Below are 20,222 nucleotides of genomic sequence, written 5' to 3'. Positions count from 1 at the left end.
ATTTCTTGCCAAATAGGCAGTCCTTAAGTTCAGTGATAAGCGGTAATAGTATTCTATCTTTGTTTGTGATCTTATTGAGTTGTTGGTAATCCACTATAAGTCTTAGTTTATTAAAGTTAGGTTTTAGTATAAACATAACCAGGTATCCTGCTGAGGATTTCGACGATCTAATATATCCTTTCCGTAGCATATCGTTTAACCATTCTCTGAGTATATCAAGCTTATCTCGAGATAGGTTATAAATAGGGAAGAATTTCAGGTTCTTTCCATCTTTTAGTATGATTTTAATATCGTAATCCGTGTATTGGGGTAACTTTGTGTTAAGTTCTTCTTAAAACAGTTTTTTATAAATATAATACTCCGGTGGTATATTCTTAAGTCGTTCATTAGATTCCTTCGTAGCAATCTGTTTCATCTGTTTAATATCTTAGTCCAATTATCTGAATTATCCTTTAAGAGTTACTATCATTTATCTAATGCGTTTCGTTCTGCCTTTGTGATGCTTATGTCGTATTCCTTTTAGAATGGGCAATACTCTATTGCGCCTGTCTTCGCTGCTCTTATTAGTCGAAGTTTAAGATCTCATGTCGTCGTTATCTGAATCGAACTTATTATCTAAAGGGTGATCTTTGTAGTTTACCTGGCTAGTTCTCTAGTTAATTTATGTATTATAGCGTTATAACCATGGAAATCTAAGTACTAAATCGTATTTCTATACTGGGATAATATCGAAGTTAATACCTTGGTTTTTTCTGTTAACGAATACCTTAAGGTAATCAATCTCTTGGGTAATTTTTCCATTGTCATAACTATAGGTGCCTCCTTCTCTGTCCTTTATGGTGTAGGGTTCCTTTTTATTTCTCTATAATAGCCTTAGTTTATTAACCATTTCAGGGGAAATAAAATTCATATTGGCTCTGCTATCTATAAGTGCGTTTAGCTACTTATCCTTAATTCTAACTTTTAATTCTAGGCAGGTTCGTTAACTTCCTTTTGTAGTCATTCTTAGAGCTTTTTCTAGGAGTTTGTTTTCCTCTGCTCTTTTGCCTATCTGCCGCTCTGTTATAGATAGCGTGTACCTTTTCCCTATGGGTGGTCTATGCTGTATTCGCTTCTGGTGCAGTTGATGTTATCGGGACATTCGTGTTAGGTGGCGAGTCGTTGTTGGTATATAGCTTTTATTTTTCCTACTTTATGGTCTAGGATAATATCTGCTTTTTCTTCTTTAATAAGGGGTCTTCCTCTTTCTTGTTCTGATTCTTCTAAGCGTTCTTGTAGTCGTTACTTGTCTAGCTGTCGGATAACATCTTATTCGTCTTAAGATACTTCTTTTTCCCATTGGGTAATGTCTTAGTTAATTTAGTTAAGTTCCTGGTTAAGTGCTTTATCCTCGGCGATCTTAACTTCTTATTATACTTTTTGTCTCCACTGGGTGATATATCAGGAATTCTAGATGTATACTAGAGCTTGTTCTCGTGTTTCGGTATAAGCTTCTAGTTTTACTACTTAAAATCCTCTATATCTCTTTATAACTTAATATCTAACAGTATTAATAATTATATAAGGTTTTTGTTCTTAATGCTTATTAATTTATACTAGGAAGTAATTATTTGCTATCTTGTCTTGCCAGTGTCGTGGGCAGTAGTGTCGTGTGTATAATATCCATGATATCTGCTGGTGGTTCGGGTAGTTCGGGTATCTCCTTAGATCTTTTTCGATCTAAATGCGTTCTTTAGGTGTTATAGAGTCTTCCACTGCTTCCTTCGTATATGCTCGGATATAGATATCGTCATCTTGTTCCGTAATTGCACGTTCTCTTGCAAGTTCTATATATTTCTGATGTTTATTATTCCAGAAACGGACTCCGTGTTCGTCGTATTAGGGTACAATTTCTGCGTTCTAGACTGTTTTATTTTCCTTATGTCTAATACGTCTAGAGTCAAATTCTCTCTAGACTCAACAGGATTCCAGATAGTTTAGATCATTGGTGTATCGGTTTAATCGTTTCGGGGTAACTTTGACAGGGATTTCATCTACTGCTAAGTAGGATCTTCAGTTATTTCTTATAGTACTTAGTTCATTGTCCGGGTTAGGGTTAATTTCTTTTCCCTTTTTGACTATAAAAATGGATTTTCCTTCGATGATATATCATGTTTCTGGTTCAGGTACTGGCACCCATTCGAGTTCGATTTCTGCATCTTGTTTTACTTTTAGTCTTTGTTGTTTTTATTGTTTGCTTTCTTTTCTTCTGAATTCAGGATCTTCTCGTCTTTTCGCGTCATATGCTCTTTTCTTGGCTTGTTTTTCGCTTTTGCTTTGCGTGTGGGTCGTTGCTATAAGAGCTAGGTATCCTAAGATAGGTCGTTGTTCTAGTTCCAGATATAGGTAATATCTCTTAAGGGTTTCTTCCTTGCCAAGGAATAGATCTTAAATATTAAGAGATAGGTCGAAGTTCCTGATATATTTTATTGGTTTAGTTATATTATAACCGTCTTTGCAGGTTATGTTAATGGTTCTGATTGCCATTTAGGGTTCTTTATGTTTCTTAATTATGTTAATCTTCTTGTTTTCTAGGACTGGTCTATACTTCTGGTTAGTCTTAACGGGGTTCTTATATTCTGAATCGTAATATCCTTTCTTGCTGCAGTTCTAGCAAGTGATTTTGGATTTATCTTTCTTGGTTATTCTAATGGTTATTGGTCTAGAGTCGGTGCCATAAGAAGTATTGTTATTTCGTTTCTTTCCCTGGTTGGCATTATAGCATGGCTTATTTCCCTGGCGTCCTTAGTTATTTTAGTTATAGCGGATTCTCCATTGGAATTGCATATTATCGACCTTGACGGCTCTGCCGATATAGTTAACCAGTATCCTTAGTCTAGCTTCCTTATAGAGTTCTGCTTAAACTGTTTCTTTAAGTCCGTCGAAAAAGAGCAATATAAGGGGTTCCTAGTCCCATCCTAGCTTAGTAGCTAGTTAGAGAAATTCAGTTCTATACTCTGATGCAGATTTGGTTTATCGGAGTACTTTAATCTTTCTTTCCGCTTAGCTCTTTTCGTTGACTGACCTAAATGCTTATCATATAGCTTTCTTAAATTCAGTGTAGTTATTATAAATTTAAAAAGTTCTAGGTAGCAGTTTATCTTCTGGCGTGGTGGTGATTGCTTCTAATATGGGTTGAAACCATTGGGCGGCATTGCCTTTGAGATGTCCTGACGCGTATATAACCCTGTTACTATTATTGGCGAACTGGTTCAGAAAGTAACTTATATAGGCTCAGCATTAAGTAAGGAAGGTAGCCAGTCTAGCAGGGTTTCTATCGAATAATTCAGGTGCATTAGGTTTAAGAATTTCCCCTGACTCTTTCCCGTTTGCTGCAGTGGCGGCGAGTTAATGCATTTCCTAAATTGCGTTTTAGTGGTTGGCGGCCTGCTGTGCCTAGAGCGCGGCGGCTTTAGCTAAGGCTTATCTAAGGTTATCTATTTCGGTTATTATATTAGTTATCTACTAATAGAGCTAGGCAATATCAGAGTCGGTGCTACTCTTAGAATTATTATCCATATCCTGATCGTTGTTGACAGGTGCTAGAGCAGCATAAGGTGCAGCGTGTTGCTGTGCAGGGTTAACGTGGGCAGCTATTGCGTTTATATTGCTTAGCGTTACGCGGTATGGTCTGAATAAGAGCTATTAATGTGTGACGGTTGGTTTCTAACTGTGGATAAACTAAGCCGTGCTAAGTTTATTGTTGGCAGATGGCGTAGGGCGTGATGCTGAGCTTGTCGAAGTATTACGTCTCTTAATAGTAGATTTAATGCATGTTAGGCTTAATTAATATAAAGAAGTTTTATTAATAGCTGGTGAGATAAGTTCTATGGAAGTGTAATAAATATAGTCTATATACTTGAGGTGGTCACGGAGTGACCTGCGCGGTCACTATGTGATTCCGAGAATCACTAGTGTTTTCAAAGTGACTGTTATGACCGGATCTTGGCGGTCACGAATGGAATCTCTTAGTCTGTAATGACCATGCGTGATTGGTGAAAAATGTGGGGTACACGTGACGTAACCGCTAGGATTGTAACAATTTTAGTAAACTTACTTCCCTAGAGGCAAAATTACCAGCTATCTACTTTAAGTACTTATTGTAATCCTTTTTAAAGGTAAATAAGCTCTTATAAGTATTACAGAAGGCAAAGTTCAAGGCCTAAGTAAGAAAGTAGTAGATAATATTAATGCTATTACTTCTCCAGAGAGCTATAATACCTTTAGCCTTAATAATATAACTAAAGTAATTAATAATACTATTATACTTATAACTAAGGCAGCTAGCTTTAATTATCTTATCCTATAAGTTATTAAGAGGTTAATTATAAAGTTAATATAGTAATTATAGGTAATTAAATCCTAGATACCTGGTTCTAAAGAAGTAATTTAATCTGTTCTATTAGAGCGGCAGCGGTTTTAAAGACAGCAGTAGACATGCTACCTACTATAAAAAAACTAGTTAGTTTATATTACCTTGGGGAAAATTGTATATTATTAGCCGTAATCTCCTAATTTGCCAAAGTCTTTAAATCTAACCAAGTAAGGCAAGAGGGAGCATTAGGGGATAAACTTAAGAAGTTGACTATGAAATTCTATAAAGGTTTTAGCAAGCACCTAACCCAAAAAAAAAAAAAAAAAAAAAAAAAAAGGGGTAAGAAAGATAGGTTGGCAGAATTATAGGAGTAATAAACCAGAAAGGGAGGGGGTTTATAAATACAGTGCACTTACTGGCATGCCCATAGCAGGCTAGGTTGCATTAATGTTACCCATCTTAGAATTCCAATACGCCACTTTTTTTCCCTTTCTCTAGGAGTTTAGAAAGAAGAAATTAATATAGAAGTAAGGTTAAAAGAGTAAAATAGCCTAATAGTAGTAATAATAGTATAGTCCTGCTGGATACTTTTAAACGAGATTCTAATATATTAACATATTAGCTTAGAGCTTTCCAGGGTAGTACTATAGGTAGGTCTTTATTTATATGGTTTTCCTAGAGGCCTTAGCCTCTAAGTTATTAAAACCTGCCACTATAGACCTAACAAAGGTAAATCCTCCCTCCTCCAAACCACCAGGTACTGCCATAAATAATCATCACTATCGGCATTCTCTGCATAAAACCCAAGAAAATGGAACCAAGCCCTAATACCAAGCCCCGTAGGCGCGGCCTTTTAGTAAGATCCTTATATTAGGACTTAAACCAGCTTGGCTAACTATTATATATAATATAATACCTACTAAGTAAGAAAGGTAGGTAGCACTTATTATTTTCTCTTTATATTTAGCTAATATTTATTCTAAATTAAATATAACTAAGAGTTATCTTATTCTAGCTGCAGGGCAGTAAATATTATTTACTAAATAACTAAAGGCCCTTTACACAAATAGCAATAAGTTCTTATCTTGCCTTATTAATAAGTATAAGTCTAAGGTCTATGCCTATACGCCTTATAATAATTAGCTAATTAATATTAAATCTAAAAAAGCAAGGAGGAGATTATTATTTTTAATAGTTAATTTAAGAGGCTTAAGAAGCTACTATAAGATACCCTAGCTAACTTGTATTTGCCTTTATATATAGATAAGACTCTAGCTAGGCCTAGTAACCTTAGTCAGGCTCTAGGCAGCCCTTCTTTTAAGGGCAAGTCATCCTTTGCCGCATATTTAAAGCATATAGCACTAGAAATTAAGAGGCTTATAGATTAGTTGCTATACTTAAAAGATAGTAATATTATAATAGTATCTCTTTAAGAGATCATAAACCCTAGCTCAGCTAATACCCAAGGCCCCAGACCTATAACTATAAGACAGGATTTCACCGGCCTTCCTCTTCCCATATAACAGCTAATAATTAAGGCCCTAAATTATTATAAAAGTAAGCTTTTTAATCTAATTTATATAAATAATAAAATATTCTAGGCAACTTATAGAACTATTAGATAATACAACTTGATTTTTTAGGGATTACCCTTTCCTATATATTATTACCTTTACTAAAATATACTAATAGGTATACTTTTTAACTAAGGAGTGTTCCTTAAGTGCCTTTATTATTATGAATTCCAGTCTCTATAATCTCTTCTAAGATTTTAGTAATAATATTATTAAGGAGTTGGGCTTAGATGCCGCCGAAGTTGCCAAGAGTATATCAATATGCACAGCCAATGTCAAGAGGGCTGCTATAAATTTAAGTCTAGCTCTTAATCTTATCTTTAAAAATATCCTTGCCTTCTTACTCTTGGTTTAATTTATTACCTTTGCTAATTTATATTAGCTAATTAAAATACAGGTATTAATACGAATGGATTAGATAAATCCTTTGCTTAACTAGAAACTAATATCTTATATAGCTATTTTATATTAAGAAGCAGGCTATTACCAACTGCCAGATATTTCAATAAGTAACAAGGTCTGCCAAAAGCACTTAGTCTTTTAATATATATAGGGATTTAATATTATCCTTTCATTTAATCACGGTCATAGTATAACCTTGCTAGACCATAATATTATAATAGCATAACCCCAATACCCAGGGGATATTAACATCCTATAGGGCTATAGGTTCCTCTTATAGCTAAACTCTATTTACCTATAATACAAAATCTATCAGCAACTATACTCAGGCTAAGCCCAAGCTTAACCTCCTAAGGTTAAGGCTTAATACATATAAATACTGGTTAAAAAGCTAATAGGCATATAGCATGCTTTTATAGCTATAAGACTATTCTACCTTATTCCTTAATTAAACGAAAATAGGCTAAATAGGCACAAGGGAAGGATAGCAGTATACCAGGCTCTATTAGCATTAATACCACTGCTAAGGAGTCCTTTAAGCTTATATTCTATACCCTGCTTATATTAGTTTACCATATAATACTTATTATAAAATAAATCCATCCCCTTTAGGTCTGTAATAACTATATATCAGCGGCGAGAACTGCCCTTAATATTTAAAACAGGGCATAGGAAAGAATTAGATATTTAAATAATAAAACTTAGAAATTATTTATCCACTAGTTAGTAAATCTTATATTATTGCCTCCTTAATTAGCTAATATAGCTAGGATACTACTTTACTGCCCCTTTATACCTTTTATTATTATCTTTAGTAATACTATTACAGCTAGAGATAAAGGGGATTTACACCTCCTAGGTCAGACTATAGCATCTCTCTAGTCTACTACTCAATAGTCTCCTAGTATTATAAAACTGTATTATATTTTTAATATATACCATTAAGTTAGTAGTATTTATTTTAATAGGGCTTATTAAGCCGGGAAATAATAAAAAGTTAAAGAAGGGCACGGCGGTGTTTAAAGTATTATAAATAAGAATCTGACTAATATGCTATTTAATTTAGCAACTAATATTATACTCCTAATACTGACTTAGGATAGACTCTTAGATAAATAGAATCCTAGGATTAGGGAGGAGAGTATAATAGAGGTATTATCCTTCCTAGAAAACTACTTCTTAGCTATCTTTAAATTTTAAGACTAAAACTAGGGTAATTAGATATAAGTAGTAGACTAAGTAGGATATAAATTAAAAAAGTATTAATTAAGTTTAAAAAATTAAATTAAGGTAAGAGGTATTTAATTTATTTATAAAAAATAATCCTAGTTTAAACTATTACTTTTTTACTAATTTTATTAGATTTATTCTTATATATAAGGTTAATTAGTTATATACTCTACTATATATATTTAATTAATAAAGTTATAACTTTAGGTTAATTTAACTTTTACTAACTAACTTATATAAAAGTTAACCTAATTCCTTTAATTCTAATTTTAATAAAATTTCTAAACCCTGCCTTTACCTTATATTTATTTTTACTTCTATATAAGAGGGAGGATATAAAGTACCTATTTGGCCTTAATAATTATATTCTTAAGCCACTCTTTATACTAGGCTAATAGGCCTATAAATATAATAAGGAAAGCTACCTCTTCTGCCTTAAGAGATTAGCCTTACTATAAGGCTTCTTTTAGCTTTTTTAATTTAAATAGCTTTTTAGCTAGTTAAGTTAAAGATATTATATTACCTAGGTAATTTAGATTTATATAACTAATTAAGCTAATTAGGTTATATTTAAAAATAGTTATTTTAACTAAGTTTAATTTACCTCTTAAAAAGAAGTTTATTTTAATAGCTTTAGCTATTTTATATAATATATAATAATCTTTGCCTTTAGCTTACTTTAATATTAATTTAATTATATTAATAAGACTATAATTAGTTATATAATAGCCCTAATTAGGCTATAAGCTATTATATATAAGTATCATATTAGTAATTATAATTAATATTAATAAGTATAATTAAAAGTTAATTTAAAAAATATACTTAGGAACTATAATAAATAAACTAGGCATAGTATTATAACCCTAGTAGTTATATTATATATATCTTATAAAAACTCTATCTTAAGTTTATCTTAATAACTAATTAAACTAAGGACTAATAAATCTAGGATTAATAGCATTCTAGGACTATATTACTTTAGGACTAATAATAACCTTATATTATATTACTTTTATATAATTACCTTAATATATATATATATTTATTTAATATTAAATAAAACTTAGCTTACTAGCTATTAATAATACTTTTTTACCTTAATAAGCCTTACTTATATTATTAACTATTAAGAGATATAATACTTATAATATACTTAATATAAAAGCGCCTTATATACCTTATAAATATAAACCTAATATAAATTAGTTTACTTATTTAAAAACCTAATTATTATATATTAATAGCTTTTATTTAAAATATATTATATTAAATAACTAAGTAATATTATATTATTAAGATATCTAATAATATTAATACCTTAATACCTTCTTATATTAAAGTATTACCTAATAATATTAAGATAATAGCTAAGGTTTAATAGCTTTATAATACTATTTATACCCTATAGATATAAGTTAATAAATAGCAGAATACTATATTTATTAATATTAATATAAGAAGATTATATAAAAGAGATATTAGAAAAGTATTAAAGCCTCTTAAGTTAAAACCTTTTACTAGGAAGGCAGCTAATATAATTCTATTCCTAACTTAAATAAAAATATACTTTTACTTATTCTTAAACTAATTAAATAATATTATTAGAAAAGTATTATATATTTTATTATTAATTTAAAGAGATACTAAGAAATAATAAGAACTTATTATAAGGGACTTCTTAGAAAATAAAAAGTACCCTTAAGATTAAAATACTTAAAATATCTTTATTAATTAAATTAACTTTAAATAAGCCCTTAAAGATAACTTTAAAGTAATTAATAAAAAATAATAAGCTATAATAAAGCTATTAATACTTAAATAAACTAAGTCTTATATAATTTACTTTACTAAGTTTAAGTAACATATATTAAAAACTAAATAAAATAATAAAGCCTTAATAAAAATCTATTATAAAGGATTAAAAAAAGAAGTTAAAGGTAAATTATATTAAGCTAATAGACTTAAAAAAGGCCTAATAGTATATATTATAATTATAATTAAGATTAATAAAAGGTAATATAAATAAAAAAAAAAAAGCTAATTATAAAAAAGAAAATAACTTTAATTCTTATTACCTTAATTAGTAATAAAATAATAATAACTAAGAAAACTCTTAAAATTAATAATAATAAGAAAGGTATTAAAATAATATTTCTTTTTTTTCCCTTTTATTATTACCCTTATATAAGGCTATTAAGCTTTTTAACTTTTCTATAAATACTTAAATAATAAGACCCCTATAGCAGGCTATTATTATAAAATTTAAAATTATATAAGGTTTATCTGCCTTAATAATATAATTACTGCCTTAACTAGGTAGTATTAATACTAGCTCTTAGCAGCTAGGTTACCCTTTTTCTTTTATCTTACCTAAAGGAATATTATACCTAGTTTATTTATTATACTTAAGTAAGTTTCTTAACCTGGCTTTTAACCCTTCTTATTAATAATATAATAGCTATACTACCTTAATACCTATTATATAAAATAGCCTATAGTTATATAATTATATCTATTATATAATTAATTATAACCTTAATTTAGCTATTAGGCCTGCCTTAGATATAACTAATAAAAAAGAACTTAAAAAGGTTTATATAATAATAATTATTATTAAAAAGAACTTCTTATTAAGATATAAATTTAACCTTATTAAAATAGCTATCTTTAATTATAACTTAATTTAGCTAATTAATTATATAAATTAGAGATATTATATTAGTTTAATTAATTTAAACTAGGTTAATTTTAAGCTATTAGGTCTTAAGGATTTAAAAAGAGGCCTAAGGGAAGGTTATTACCTTTAGTTAAATTAGGCAGCCTTTCTTACTGCCTTTATAGGTAACTTAGTTATATATAAAAAGTAGCTCTTTAATATATTTAAAAGGGTTATTACTATTAAGGGGGAGCTACTTCTGAATTAATAATAGCCTAATTATAGTCTTAAACTATAAGAGTATAGGGATAAGAAGTCTATATATAAAGTTAAATAAATATAAGGTAAAGGCAGGGTTTTATTATTAAAAAGTTAAAGAAATTAGGTTAACTTTTATATAAGTTAGTTAGTAAAAGTTAAATTAACTTAAAGTTATAACTAGCCTTTATTAATTAAATATATATAATAAGGCATATAACTAATTAACCTTATATATAAGAATAAATAAAGTAAAGTTAGTAAAAAGGCAGTAGTTTAAATTAAGGAGATCCTTCTCTAGATATTAAATCCAGAGAAATATAATTCTATAAGAGTAATATAATATAAGGTTATTATTAATCCTAAAGTAATATAATCCTAGGATATTATTAGTCTTATAAGTATTAATCCTTCCTTAGTTAATAGGTTAAGTAGGGAAAATTATAAGATATATATAATATAATTACTAAGGTTATAATAATAAGATTATAATACTCTAGGAATTATTATAATTTATAATTATTATAATTTAACTACCTTAGTAATCCTAATAAATTACTTATAATATATAAATTATATTTATTAATACTTTTATAAATTCTAATTTATTAACTATTAATAAAACTTCTTTTTATTAATTAAGCTTAACTTATATTAAACTTACTATTAAAAGATATATTACTTTAATAAGCTTAATTATATATTTTATATAATTTACTAATAATAAATCTAATATAGCTTAGTATAATATAATTAGACCTAATTATTATATATTAATAGCTTTTATTTAGATTATATTATATAATATTAAGTAATATAAATATAATAAATACTTATATTAACTTTATATAATAATATATTATACCTCTTATTACTTTAATACCTATTAATAATAATTAGGATATAAATAATTCTAAAAGTAATACTAACTCTAAGATTACTTAGCTTTATTAGTAGATAATTAATATAATAACTAAAATAAATAACCTTTAGTAAGCCCTTATTAAAGCTATTATATTTCAGGCCTAATAGGCTATAAACTACTAAAATATAATTTAAGAAATATATTAGTTAGTTACTATAGCTATAAATAAAAAAGAATATAAGAAATTATTAAACCTAAGATAGGAGCCGCAGCTTTACTTTTTATCCTTCCAATATACAACATCGCGATTTTCATATCAACGCCTTGCCTTTAACACCATAAGAGTTATTCCAGCTTTTTATACCTAAATAGCTCCTTTAGAAGTGGATTAAATATACCGATAGCTGGGTTTCTCATCTTATTGAAAATAATATTGCTGATAGCTGAAATACAGAGCTTTCAGACCAGTCAAGGATCCTAGCTTGGGAAGGGATTTCTTACTCTCAGATTTACATGTGGCTAGGCATGCCTATCTACATAGAGATACACAAGAGAATAGAGCTCGAAAGTCACTGGAAGGCTCCTAAATTAGGGGATCAACGCCCCGTACACTCACTCATCAAGTTCATGCCGTACTGGAGGTTTCAGTTGATCCACCGCCGTCTTCGTTCCCTCGACCAGACCAGGCTCGATGAGGTCGATGAGGCTAACCTGTCAAAGGTCTTCCAAGGAGTGGAAGAGTAGTCTGACCATATATAATCAGTCTCAGCCGAGCTTTTCAACCCTGGATCTCATCTTTCCGTAGATGAGTGTAGGGTTCGCTATGTCAATTTCAGTGGGTTTTAAGATCTAGGTTATCGCCTAATGCGGCTGCTTTATTCGGTGAACTTGGTCTATTTGGGATCTGCCCTCCGGCGCCCTTGGCATCGAGCTTTTGCCCAAAGAGACATCCAAGCGATCTCAGAGCACATGAAAGCTAAGGAAGACAAACCTATCGCGTTGAGCTCGACCTAAGCTGTTGTCGTTACCCTAGCAAATGTGCTGCCCGAAGCGATATATCATGTATTTATGCATAACATATTCTCCTCGTCAAACCTCTGTAGCCTCCCTAACCAAGGCCACCGGGCCAAAGTCACGTCTCGCAAGCACAGTGATATCGATGAGGAATTGGCCCGGGATAAGGGCAACGACGGCAAGGCCAGGAAGAGCTACAAATTTAATCAGGTCAAGGTAATCCTTATACCTGATGTCACATTTGACGAGGGATTTGGACTATGCATTGAAGCTCCTGATTCCCAACTGAATGAGTGACTGAAGCTGGTTTGTTTTATCCTTCCTTGGATCCCTCGTATTCTTCAGCTATGACGGAGTGTTCTTCACGACCTGTTTTATCCAGGTTTGCTCTTTCTTGGTCAGACAGCCCGTGTGTCAGAGCGTTCTTAATCATACGATGTGACAGAGGGTGTTCCGACCCATCTCGAGAACCTCTGGCATCTCTGCACCACCCGAAGTATTAGAGTTGGGACCAAAGCAGAGATGGAGGATATGATGCAAGCCATCGAGGGTTACCTAGACAAGCTTCGACCGGTTATTGACGAGAAAATGTTTAAATTGAAGAGGTTAGACAGGCATATGAGTACTTAGACTCAGGCAAGCACCAAGGTAATATTTGTATTAAAATATTTAAAATACAAGCTGTTACCGGCTAGACTCAGCTTAGAGCTCTTTTTAAAAATGTGAAAATTCACTCTTATAAGGGTTTATACTGTATTAAAAAGCCCTTACCTTTTACAAACCAGCCTAGTTTTACGTAAGCTCTAACAAGCAACGGGTCCCTAACTGGGTTTTAAAACGCAGTATCTTTCCGGGCCCCTCAGCCACTTAGGCCCTCTTCCATGTAGGGGCTGTTTCAATGCCGTCTTAACTCTAGACCTGGAACAACCCAAACGTTAGTGCTACCATCTGCCGCGCCTCGTTCTCATTATGCCAAGAAGGAAGCAAGCTCAAACAGCCTAGCTGAAACGCTCTGTGTAACTGTGATGGCTTTACTAGCCTAAATCAAACCAGGCTGTTAGAACTTGTAACGAATTTTGCGACGTAAGGCCTGCGAAGCCACTTTTTCTTAAAGAGTATCATAAATAACTAGGGAAGAGAGGAATATAACGCTTCTGTGTTATATCTACGAACCAAGTATAAACATACCTAACTGCGCACTCGAAATCACTGATTAAAACACTTATCGCAGGATCCAGACATATTACAACTGCTCATCACTCGATTGCCTCGTTACTTCCTCGCCAACTTCACGCAGCCTATATACACAACTACACTCATCAACATGCAGCTCCCCACATTTTTCCTCACTATTACCTTCTTCACGATAGGCCATGCTAATGCAGGTAAGATTGGCCCTCCCCTGGCCCCATTCATCGTTTGTGACTTCATGCCAACCCTCATGGCAGCCTCGATTCGTCGTCAAAATGGCGGGTTTCGCGACTTCGTTACTGGAGCGGGAAGTGCGGTTTTTGGGAATGCAGGAAGCAAATGTTCCGTTGGTCTTGATGAGGGCGAATGTGATCAATTTGGGAGATGCGTGCAGTTTATTCCTCCGAATGAGCAGAGCATCTTGAACCAGGGACGAGAGGTTGATGAATGCATCAAGGGAGGGCAGACTGGCACCTTGAAGGTTTAACAATTTCGTTGCTATAGAGGTTAAATACTTGCTGCCTCATTGGACAGCGTCAATTGACGTCTAGATTTCAGATTTAGAACAGTACTCTGTAAGCTCTCCCAGCATGGTAGGGTGTATAGTAGGCAATTCGAAGTATCGAGGGGGTCCTAGACGAATTGAGCATCATCCTACTCACCATCCCCAAGAAACCACCTTTTGGAGCTTGGAGAATCTGATTTGTAATATCATGATGAAAATTTAACTTGTTCATGTTTAATAAGACATTTGTCATGTGTGAGCATTTCGCGTACGCCGTACGCACCTACTATTACTGTACAGAACTTTAGAAAAAGCGATGTCACTCCTCGAGGGTCCGATTCCATTATTGAGTGTACCTACGTCAATTGCTGCCCTGTTGCATTCAGTGTTGATCAAGTGTCAGCCATTTTTCAAGATTCCGTTTGCAGGGTTATCTTCCACCACCATCACTATAATGTTGTTCTTAAGCGGCTAGGCCACCACGAACACAAAATTTCAAAGCAATCCAATCATATGCGAAGCTGGGCGATCTTCTGTGACCTCAGAGCCCGGCTCTCATTACATTATGATGCATCGAATCCCGCTCACTAACTAAAAAAATGGTGTCTCTATTATTGAACCACCATTCTATTACCACATTTACTAGGATGAATTCTTTCACGTCCACTCTGGCAAAGGTCGCCTTTACCGCGGAATTGACACAAAGCCATCTGCCATCTTGTCCGACGACCCAGATGGATAAGTCATCGTCTCGGCAAAGGCTGATAGCTACCACCGCTTTGAGAACGCCAGCCAAGGCCGTGATCTGGTCGTTGGCCTCCACCAAACTCCCGAGTCGTATGAGAACGAACAACAATTCTTCAGAATCTTCTTTGGGTACCTGGATGACTGCAAAGCTGCCGATTGCAAACCCAGCTCTTTCCAGCTCTTGGTATTTCTTCCTAGCGCCTACACGCCTCTGGCTGTTCCTCTTCCTTGGATGTTTCTGGGCCGCGTCTGTAGTCGAACCTTGCTTACAACTGCCGCCTCCTGGGGGGAATGGGTTTTGGGCTACAAGCGGACCTAGCATGAATACGATGATGCGAAGAAGTCGATACAACGGAGGAGTCGCATTCCGCCTGAGTTTTTTATCGCTTTTGATGGGGTTTTTAAGGTTCCGTTACAGGTAACCCGCACGAAGCGTCACTGAGCTGATCTAAACAAGTCATCATCAGTCATGTTTGGTATGAAATCTGGGCAAAATGTTTGTCAGGTGTATGTAGCGGCCAGAAAAATAACCAGTGGGATCGTCAGCACGGCTGTATCTGCAGAGGCGCAGCCGCAAACCCGCACTCTTTTTGCCTGTTTTCCTAAATGTAGGATTTAACTGAATTTATTGATTCACTAAGCCACCCATATGATTACATACAATGCGTAATTAAATTTGCACATCATACATCTATGAGATACTCTTCGACTAAGTGTCATTAAGTTGATCAAGTATTCATAGCTTCAATTAACTATTAAACAACACTATCAGTTGTTATATTTTCCACGTTCTCAATTAGAACCTCTGTCTTGCGGGTCTTAGAGCCATTCTGGACCTCTCCGACCTTGAAATTAAACATCTCGTTCGATGGCACCCCATTCCTGTCCCGCATCTTGGTTGCAGCTTCGATTCCGGCCATAGGAACACGGTATTCATACTTAGTACCGGGACCTCCCGCCGCATTCGGTACAGGGTACGGGAACGGTAGGTATTCAGGCATAAGACCGAGCTGTCGGAGAGCAGTGCCCTGGTCCTACGCAATATGCTTGTGGTAAAGTCGATCACCCCGGATATTAACGACGGCGGTAAATAGGATCTCTGCCTTTTGAAAAGTAGGCAGGATACCAGGTAAGCTGAATGTTATGAGTCGTATGCTGAGAAAGCCTTAAAAGGGAAAATTTTCAAAGTTGGAATTGGTGACAGCGTACAAACCAAGCCTACTTTGTCGTCGAGCTCACACTTGTCGCATTGTCGCAGTGCATCGATAGCTTCTCTAAGCACGACCCCGCTTTCTTTTCCTTCAAATGCCGCTGCCTCAATCTGGACGACCGCGTAGCCTTCTTCCGCCCACTTCACCAGCGACGAAGGGACTCCATCGTAGAAAGCTACGGGGTCTTCACTGGTAGTGCTGAGGATAATGAGGCCAGGACCATGACCCCGCCGAGACAATGGCCACAGCAAGGACAGACCGGGTCTTAGCACTTCGAGCTTGATGGATGGAAGAGGGGTTGGGGGCTTGCTGATGTCCGCGTACATATTTGCAGAACGTGATGCAGAAGAGCAGAAACAATAGGATGGCAGATGATTGCAGGTAAGATTCTTGCGAAATCGATAGTTTGAGCGCTACTATTAAGATATCACCATAATCGCCTCAGGCCGTGAATTGGAGATGTCCAGATCTCAATCATGCTCTATCTGTATCCGAATTGCCGCGACAGCGCTGATAAGAAAAGCCAATACTAAACGTGACCAAGATATGGGCAAGGACACCTGGAGATGCGGGGAAAGATAACTAACTTACCTACCTACCTACGGACACCTATGATAAAGATGATGCCACCCCGGAGCGCTTGGCGGATATGGGACGCCAGGCATTTGCCGACGCTGGTACCCTTTCCGTCGAGCGGCCCACAACCAATTTTTGATGGATGCTTTTGCCCACAAGAGCGGGATAAAAAGCTGACGCGAAGAGTATACATTAGGGTGCAATAAGTTTGAATACACCTAGAGGTACCGATTATCAAGGTTAGCCATAACGGGCGGTCGTTATATTGCCGCTTTAATGTTGCAACTTCGACCTAACAAGGTCAATTAGAACAGCGGTATCACTTATATGGGGGAAAGGCTTATGAATTTGGCCATAAGAATAACCTTGCCTCTTTAATTAACATATTTGTGGCCGTAATAACGGCATAAGTTCCTTGCCTCAAGGCATCGTGAGGCATTATCAAATGTTGGAATATGTATGTGGAGGAGGAAGAAGAAAAAGCTGAATCTTAAACACGGACCCGATCGGATTAGCCCGGGCCGAGATACCTGCCGATGTATTCAAATTTATTGCAACCCACTGTATGATTTAGGGTTATCTCTAAATGCCGACATCCGGCTGTTTATTGAGTTGAGTTCTCTCGATTCTACAGTGCTGAACAGGCTCAGCCTCCTCTTCTCAATCATGCTCTCTTTGTTCAGCCAATCGTGGGGACTTTCAAGTACAGAAAGATACTTCGTAAGCAGATATGAGGTTCATTTTTGGTCGTGGAGTTCGCACGCAAGCAATTCTTTAGCTCCGCATCATGCATACCTCGAGACCTAGTGTCGCAGGGTAGGCATGATCCTCACGGCCTTAGGAATCAACTGCATTAGTAATGTAAGCTGTATGCTTTAGGTAACTCTGTGAGATGAAATACCCGGCATGAGGGACAACCCAACAACAATCAATCAACACATTTGCTGCTGCTGCTCATCACATTCACTTTAAACCTTTAAACACGCTCAGTCAGACACCTAGATAGCGCCTACGAAACCCGCTGGGTACAGACAGTAAGTACCATGCCCCAAAACCTATTGTGTGGGGACCGTTTTTAGATTGTGAGCATATTATGAAAGGGGAAGCTGCTAGTGCTCGATACTATCTCATGAGCGCCCATAAGCCTGCACCGAGGTATCTGCAGGGTGGGGCCAATTATAATGCGCCAAAGAAGAGATACATGAGCTTCCACCTATTTCTTTATGGTGATAAATGTACCAACACTTCCTATTGTTATAGTGGTGAACAATCGCAGCTTCCTTTTTTACAACATTATCACCCATTGTTGGTGTCTCCACACAGTACCAATAATTTCAGCCAATTTCACTAGATACAGGCATGTGCAGACTGTGACAGGTAGAGAACTCATGTATTCTGGCAGCTTACAGTAAGTAGCGACCGAGCTGACCTGCACTGTCAAAAGCAGCGCCGATTTAGGACTAATCCCCGTACTTAAAGCTACTAACAAGTATGCTCGTCTCAGAGCCAAAAAATGACTCAGAGGCATTTTTATGTCCTAAAATAGACAAACGACCCACTTAAAAAGTAGAGATATATACCTCGAGGTCTCTACCCCACAGCTTACAAAGAGGATGTTATTGCGAAGAGGAAGGTATACATGTACAATACTGTACAAAGTGCGACTTTGCACACACTACTCTAAAATCTCGTCTGTGATCTCGGAACGGTCAACAGCAACATCATGAGAGACTTCCTTTTGCCCTTTAACCTTATATCGCCTTGCCGATATCCTTGACAAGCAAGACAATCTGAAATTGTCTTCCGGCGGATAAGATGATGTTCTTTTTACTGCACTTCAGGGTCGGATTCATCGCCAGCTCAATACCTCTGCCTTGACTGGCTTTCTCTGTGATATTCATTAAATAAGGCGTTTAAAATGCACTCTCGCCACTCTCTGTGATTTGTATATCTCGCCCCATTTGGTACTTTCTCATGGCATTGTTTGCCAAGGACATGACATGAATGACAGCAAAGAATGGATAGCCAAGTGTCTTGCCCGACTTAGACACGTCTATTTTAGAGACAGTGTTCTTATATCTGCCTCACAGCTTGTATAAGAACCCGACGATACGTGACGAGTTGTGGTATACCGTTATCCCTAACCTCCAATATCACATGTATCACCTGCTCTTTATCAAGGGGCCGACGCGTCTTGAACTCAACACACGAAACATCCGCCGAGGGAATCGAGATCTCAATCTTTGTGTGTTGCTCGTTGAGATTCTTGATCTCAGCCTTTGCAGCATACTTGTGTGCACTCCACACGTCGATACTTGGCTCCTTGTATTGAAACCATCGAAATGTTAACTCATCTCCATCGGGATCATAAGATCGTGAAGCATCGAGAACAATAGATTGGCCAGCTTGAACTTCTACTTGGACCGGTTCGGGGCTGAAGTCTTCGCCAATAGCTACAACAGGATGGTGGTTTGCCTTGGAAAAACCCTTAGTCATGGACCATTGAATCCTGGCAGCGAAATCGTTCTGAAATGCGTCTCTCCAGCGCCAAATCGTCGCTTGGTTAGATTTATACATCTTGCCATCAAGGCCCTTAACTCTATCCGCAACATCACCGTAGTGATTGATGCGGTTGCTCGGATCTGTCTTCGCATATCGTCCGCCCCACGATCCGAAGTTTGGGTTTTCTCGAGAGCCAAGTCCGTTTTGTATCAGATAGAGGAAGGTTGGTGTATCGCCCTCAAAGACAAACTCTGGATCCGGATAAGTTGAGCCCAAAGGACCAATCTGTATGTTGTCCTTAACCCACGTCTTGCTGATCTTGGTAGAGTCTGGGCCGCCCTCGTCGAATCCATAATGGTTTTCACCAGAGATACCGGCCCAGGTTGCTAGACCGTATTGGTTCCATGCATGGATGGAAGATATGTAGAATAGGTCGGAAAACTGTGTTCGAATCCACGCCGAAGAATCGTCTTGATCGGAGATGGCGTAAACGCGTATCCTAGAAACTAGTGTGGCCATTGTCGTCGCGTCGTACTCTTGTCGAACCTTGTACAGGGCTTGCGCCAGTACATTTGTACCACCCCAAGCCAAAACCCATAGCGGTTCAGAGAGGTCTTTCGATGCCTCTATTCGTGCTTTGAGGAGCTTTCCGCCTTCGCTTAGTGGGACATCGTCGCCTACTGCCTCCATGCCGTACATCTGTACGATATCAGCATAGTTCCTCTTTCCTACCTCCGATCAATGACAACTTACAGGAGCCCCTGGCCTTATCAGACTTCTTATATGGTCCGCTGAAGGATATGTGTGCGATGGATGAACATGAGCGTTCAAGTTATCCACCGCAGCCGCATATCCATCCACAATTCTATGCATTTCCTCTGGGCATGTCCTGTCTTGTAACCACACTGAAGTTACCGGTACAATACCTTCAGTGATGAATTGGTTCGCGTAGGTAAAATATCGGACAAGCGACTCGGCATCGTCGGGCTCGTTGGATACGTCTGAGAGGATAAAGATTCGGGGCTTGCTTTGAAATTGCTGTAGCCTTGTTAGGCTGTTGGCCATAGAGCTCGGCGCCATGATTGCTACTGATGGCAAACCAGTATACGGCTCATTGAAGGGGAACAAAAGAAA

General features: G+C 36.0%; 4 protein-coding genes across 4 annotated transcripts; 2 read left to right on the top strand and 2 right to left on the bottom strand.

The window, feature by feature from the left end:
* Nucleotides 1-13,680: 13,680 nt before the first annotated feature.
* FOIG_16263 (uncharacterized protein) lies at nt 13,681-14,034 on the top strand (the record flags this gene model as incomplete). Its single annotated transcript, XM_031217697.1, has 1 exon — nt 13,681-14,034. The coding sequence occupies one exon, from the start codon at nt 13,681-13,683 to the stop codon at nt 14,032-14,034; it is 354 nt and encodes a 117-aa protein (XP_031052602.1).
* Nucleotides 14,035-14,821: 787 nt separating this feature from the next.
* Nucleotides 14,822-15,118, top strand: FOIG_16262 (uncharacterized protein; the record flags this gene model as incomplete). Its single annotated transcript, XM_031217696.1, has 1 exon — nt 14,822-15,118. A coding segment is annotated over one exon (297 nt), but the record flags the coding sequence as incomplete, so codon positions are not given.
* A 436-nt stretch (nt 15,119-15,554) lies between these two features.
* FOIG_16261 (carboxymethylenebutenolidase) lies at nt 15,555-16,336 on the bottom strand (the record flags this gene model as incomplete). Its single annotated transcript, XM_031217695.1, has 2 exons — nt 15,555-15,833; nt 16,022-16,336. The coding sequence occupies 2 exons, from the start codon at nt 16,334-16,336 to the stop codon at nt 15,555-15,557; spliced, it is 594 nt and encodes a 197-aa protein (XP_031052600.1).
* Nucleotides 16,337-18,659: 2,323 nt separating this feature from the next.
* FOIG_16260 (uncharacterized protein) lies at nt 18,660-20,168 on the bottom strand (the record flags this gene model as incomplete). Its single annotated transcript, XM_031217694.1, has 2 exons — nt 18,660-19,787; nt 19,842-20,168. 2 exons carry the CDS (start codon nt 20,166-20,168, stop codon nt 18,660-18,662), a joined length of 1,455 nt encoding a protein of 484 aa, XP_031052599.1.
* Between the last annotated feature and the right edge of the window lie 54 nt (nt 20,169-20,222).

The sequence above is a fragment of the Fusarium odoratissimum genome (assembly GCF_000260195.1).
Source record: "Fusarium odoratissimum NRRL 54006 unplaced genomic scaffold supercont1.71, whole genome shotgun sequence".
NCBI classification, from domain to species: domain Eukaryota; kingdom Fungi; phylum Ascomycota; class Sordariomycetes; order Hypocreales; family Nectriaceae; genus Fusarium; species Fusarium odoratissimum.
The sequence above is the reverse complement of the archived record's forward strand: the minus strand, read 5'-3'. Positions and strand labels throughout refer to the sequence as shown.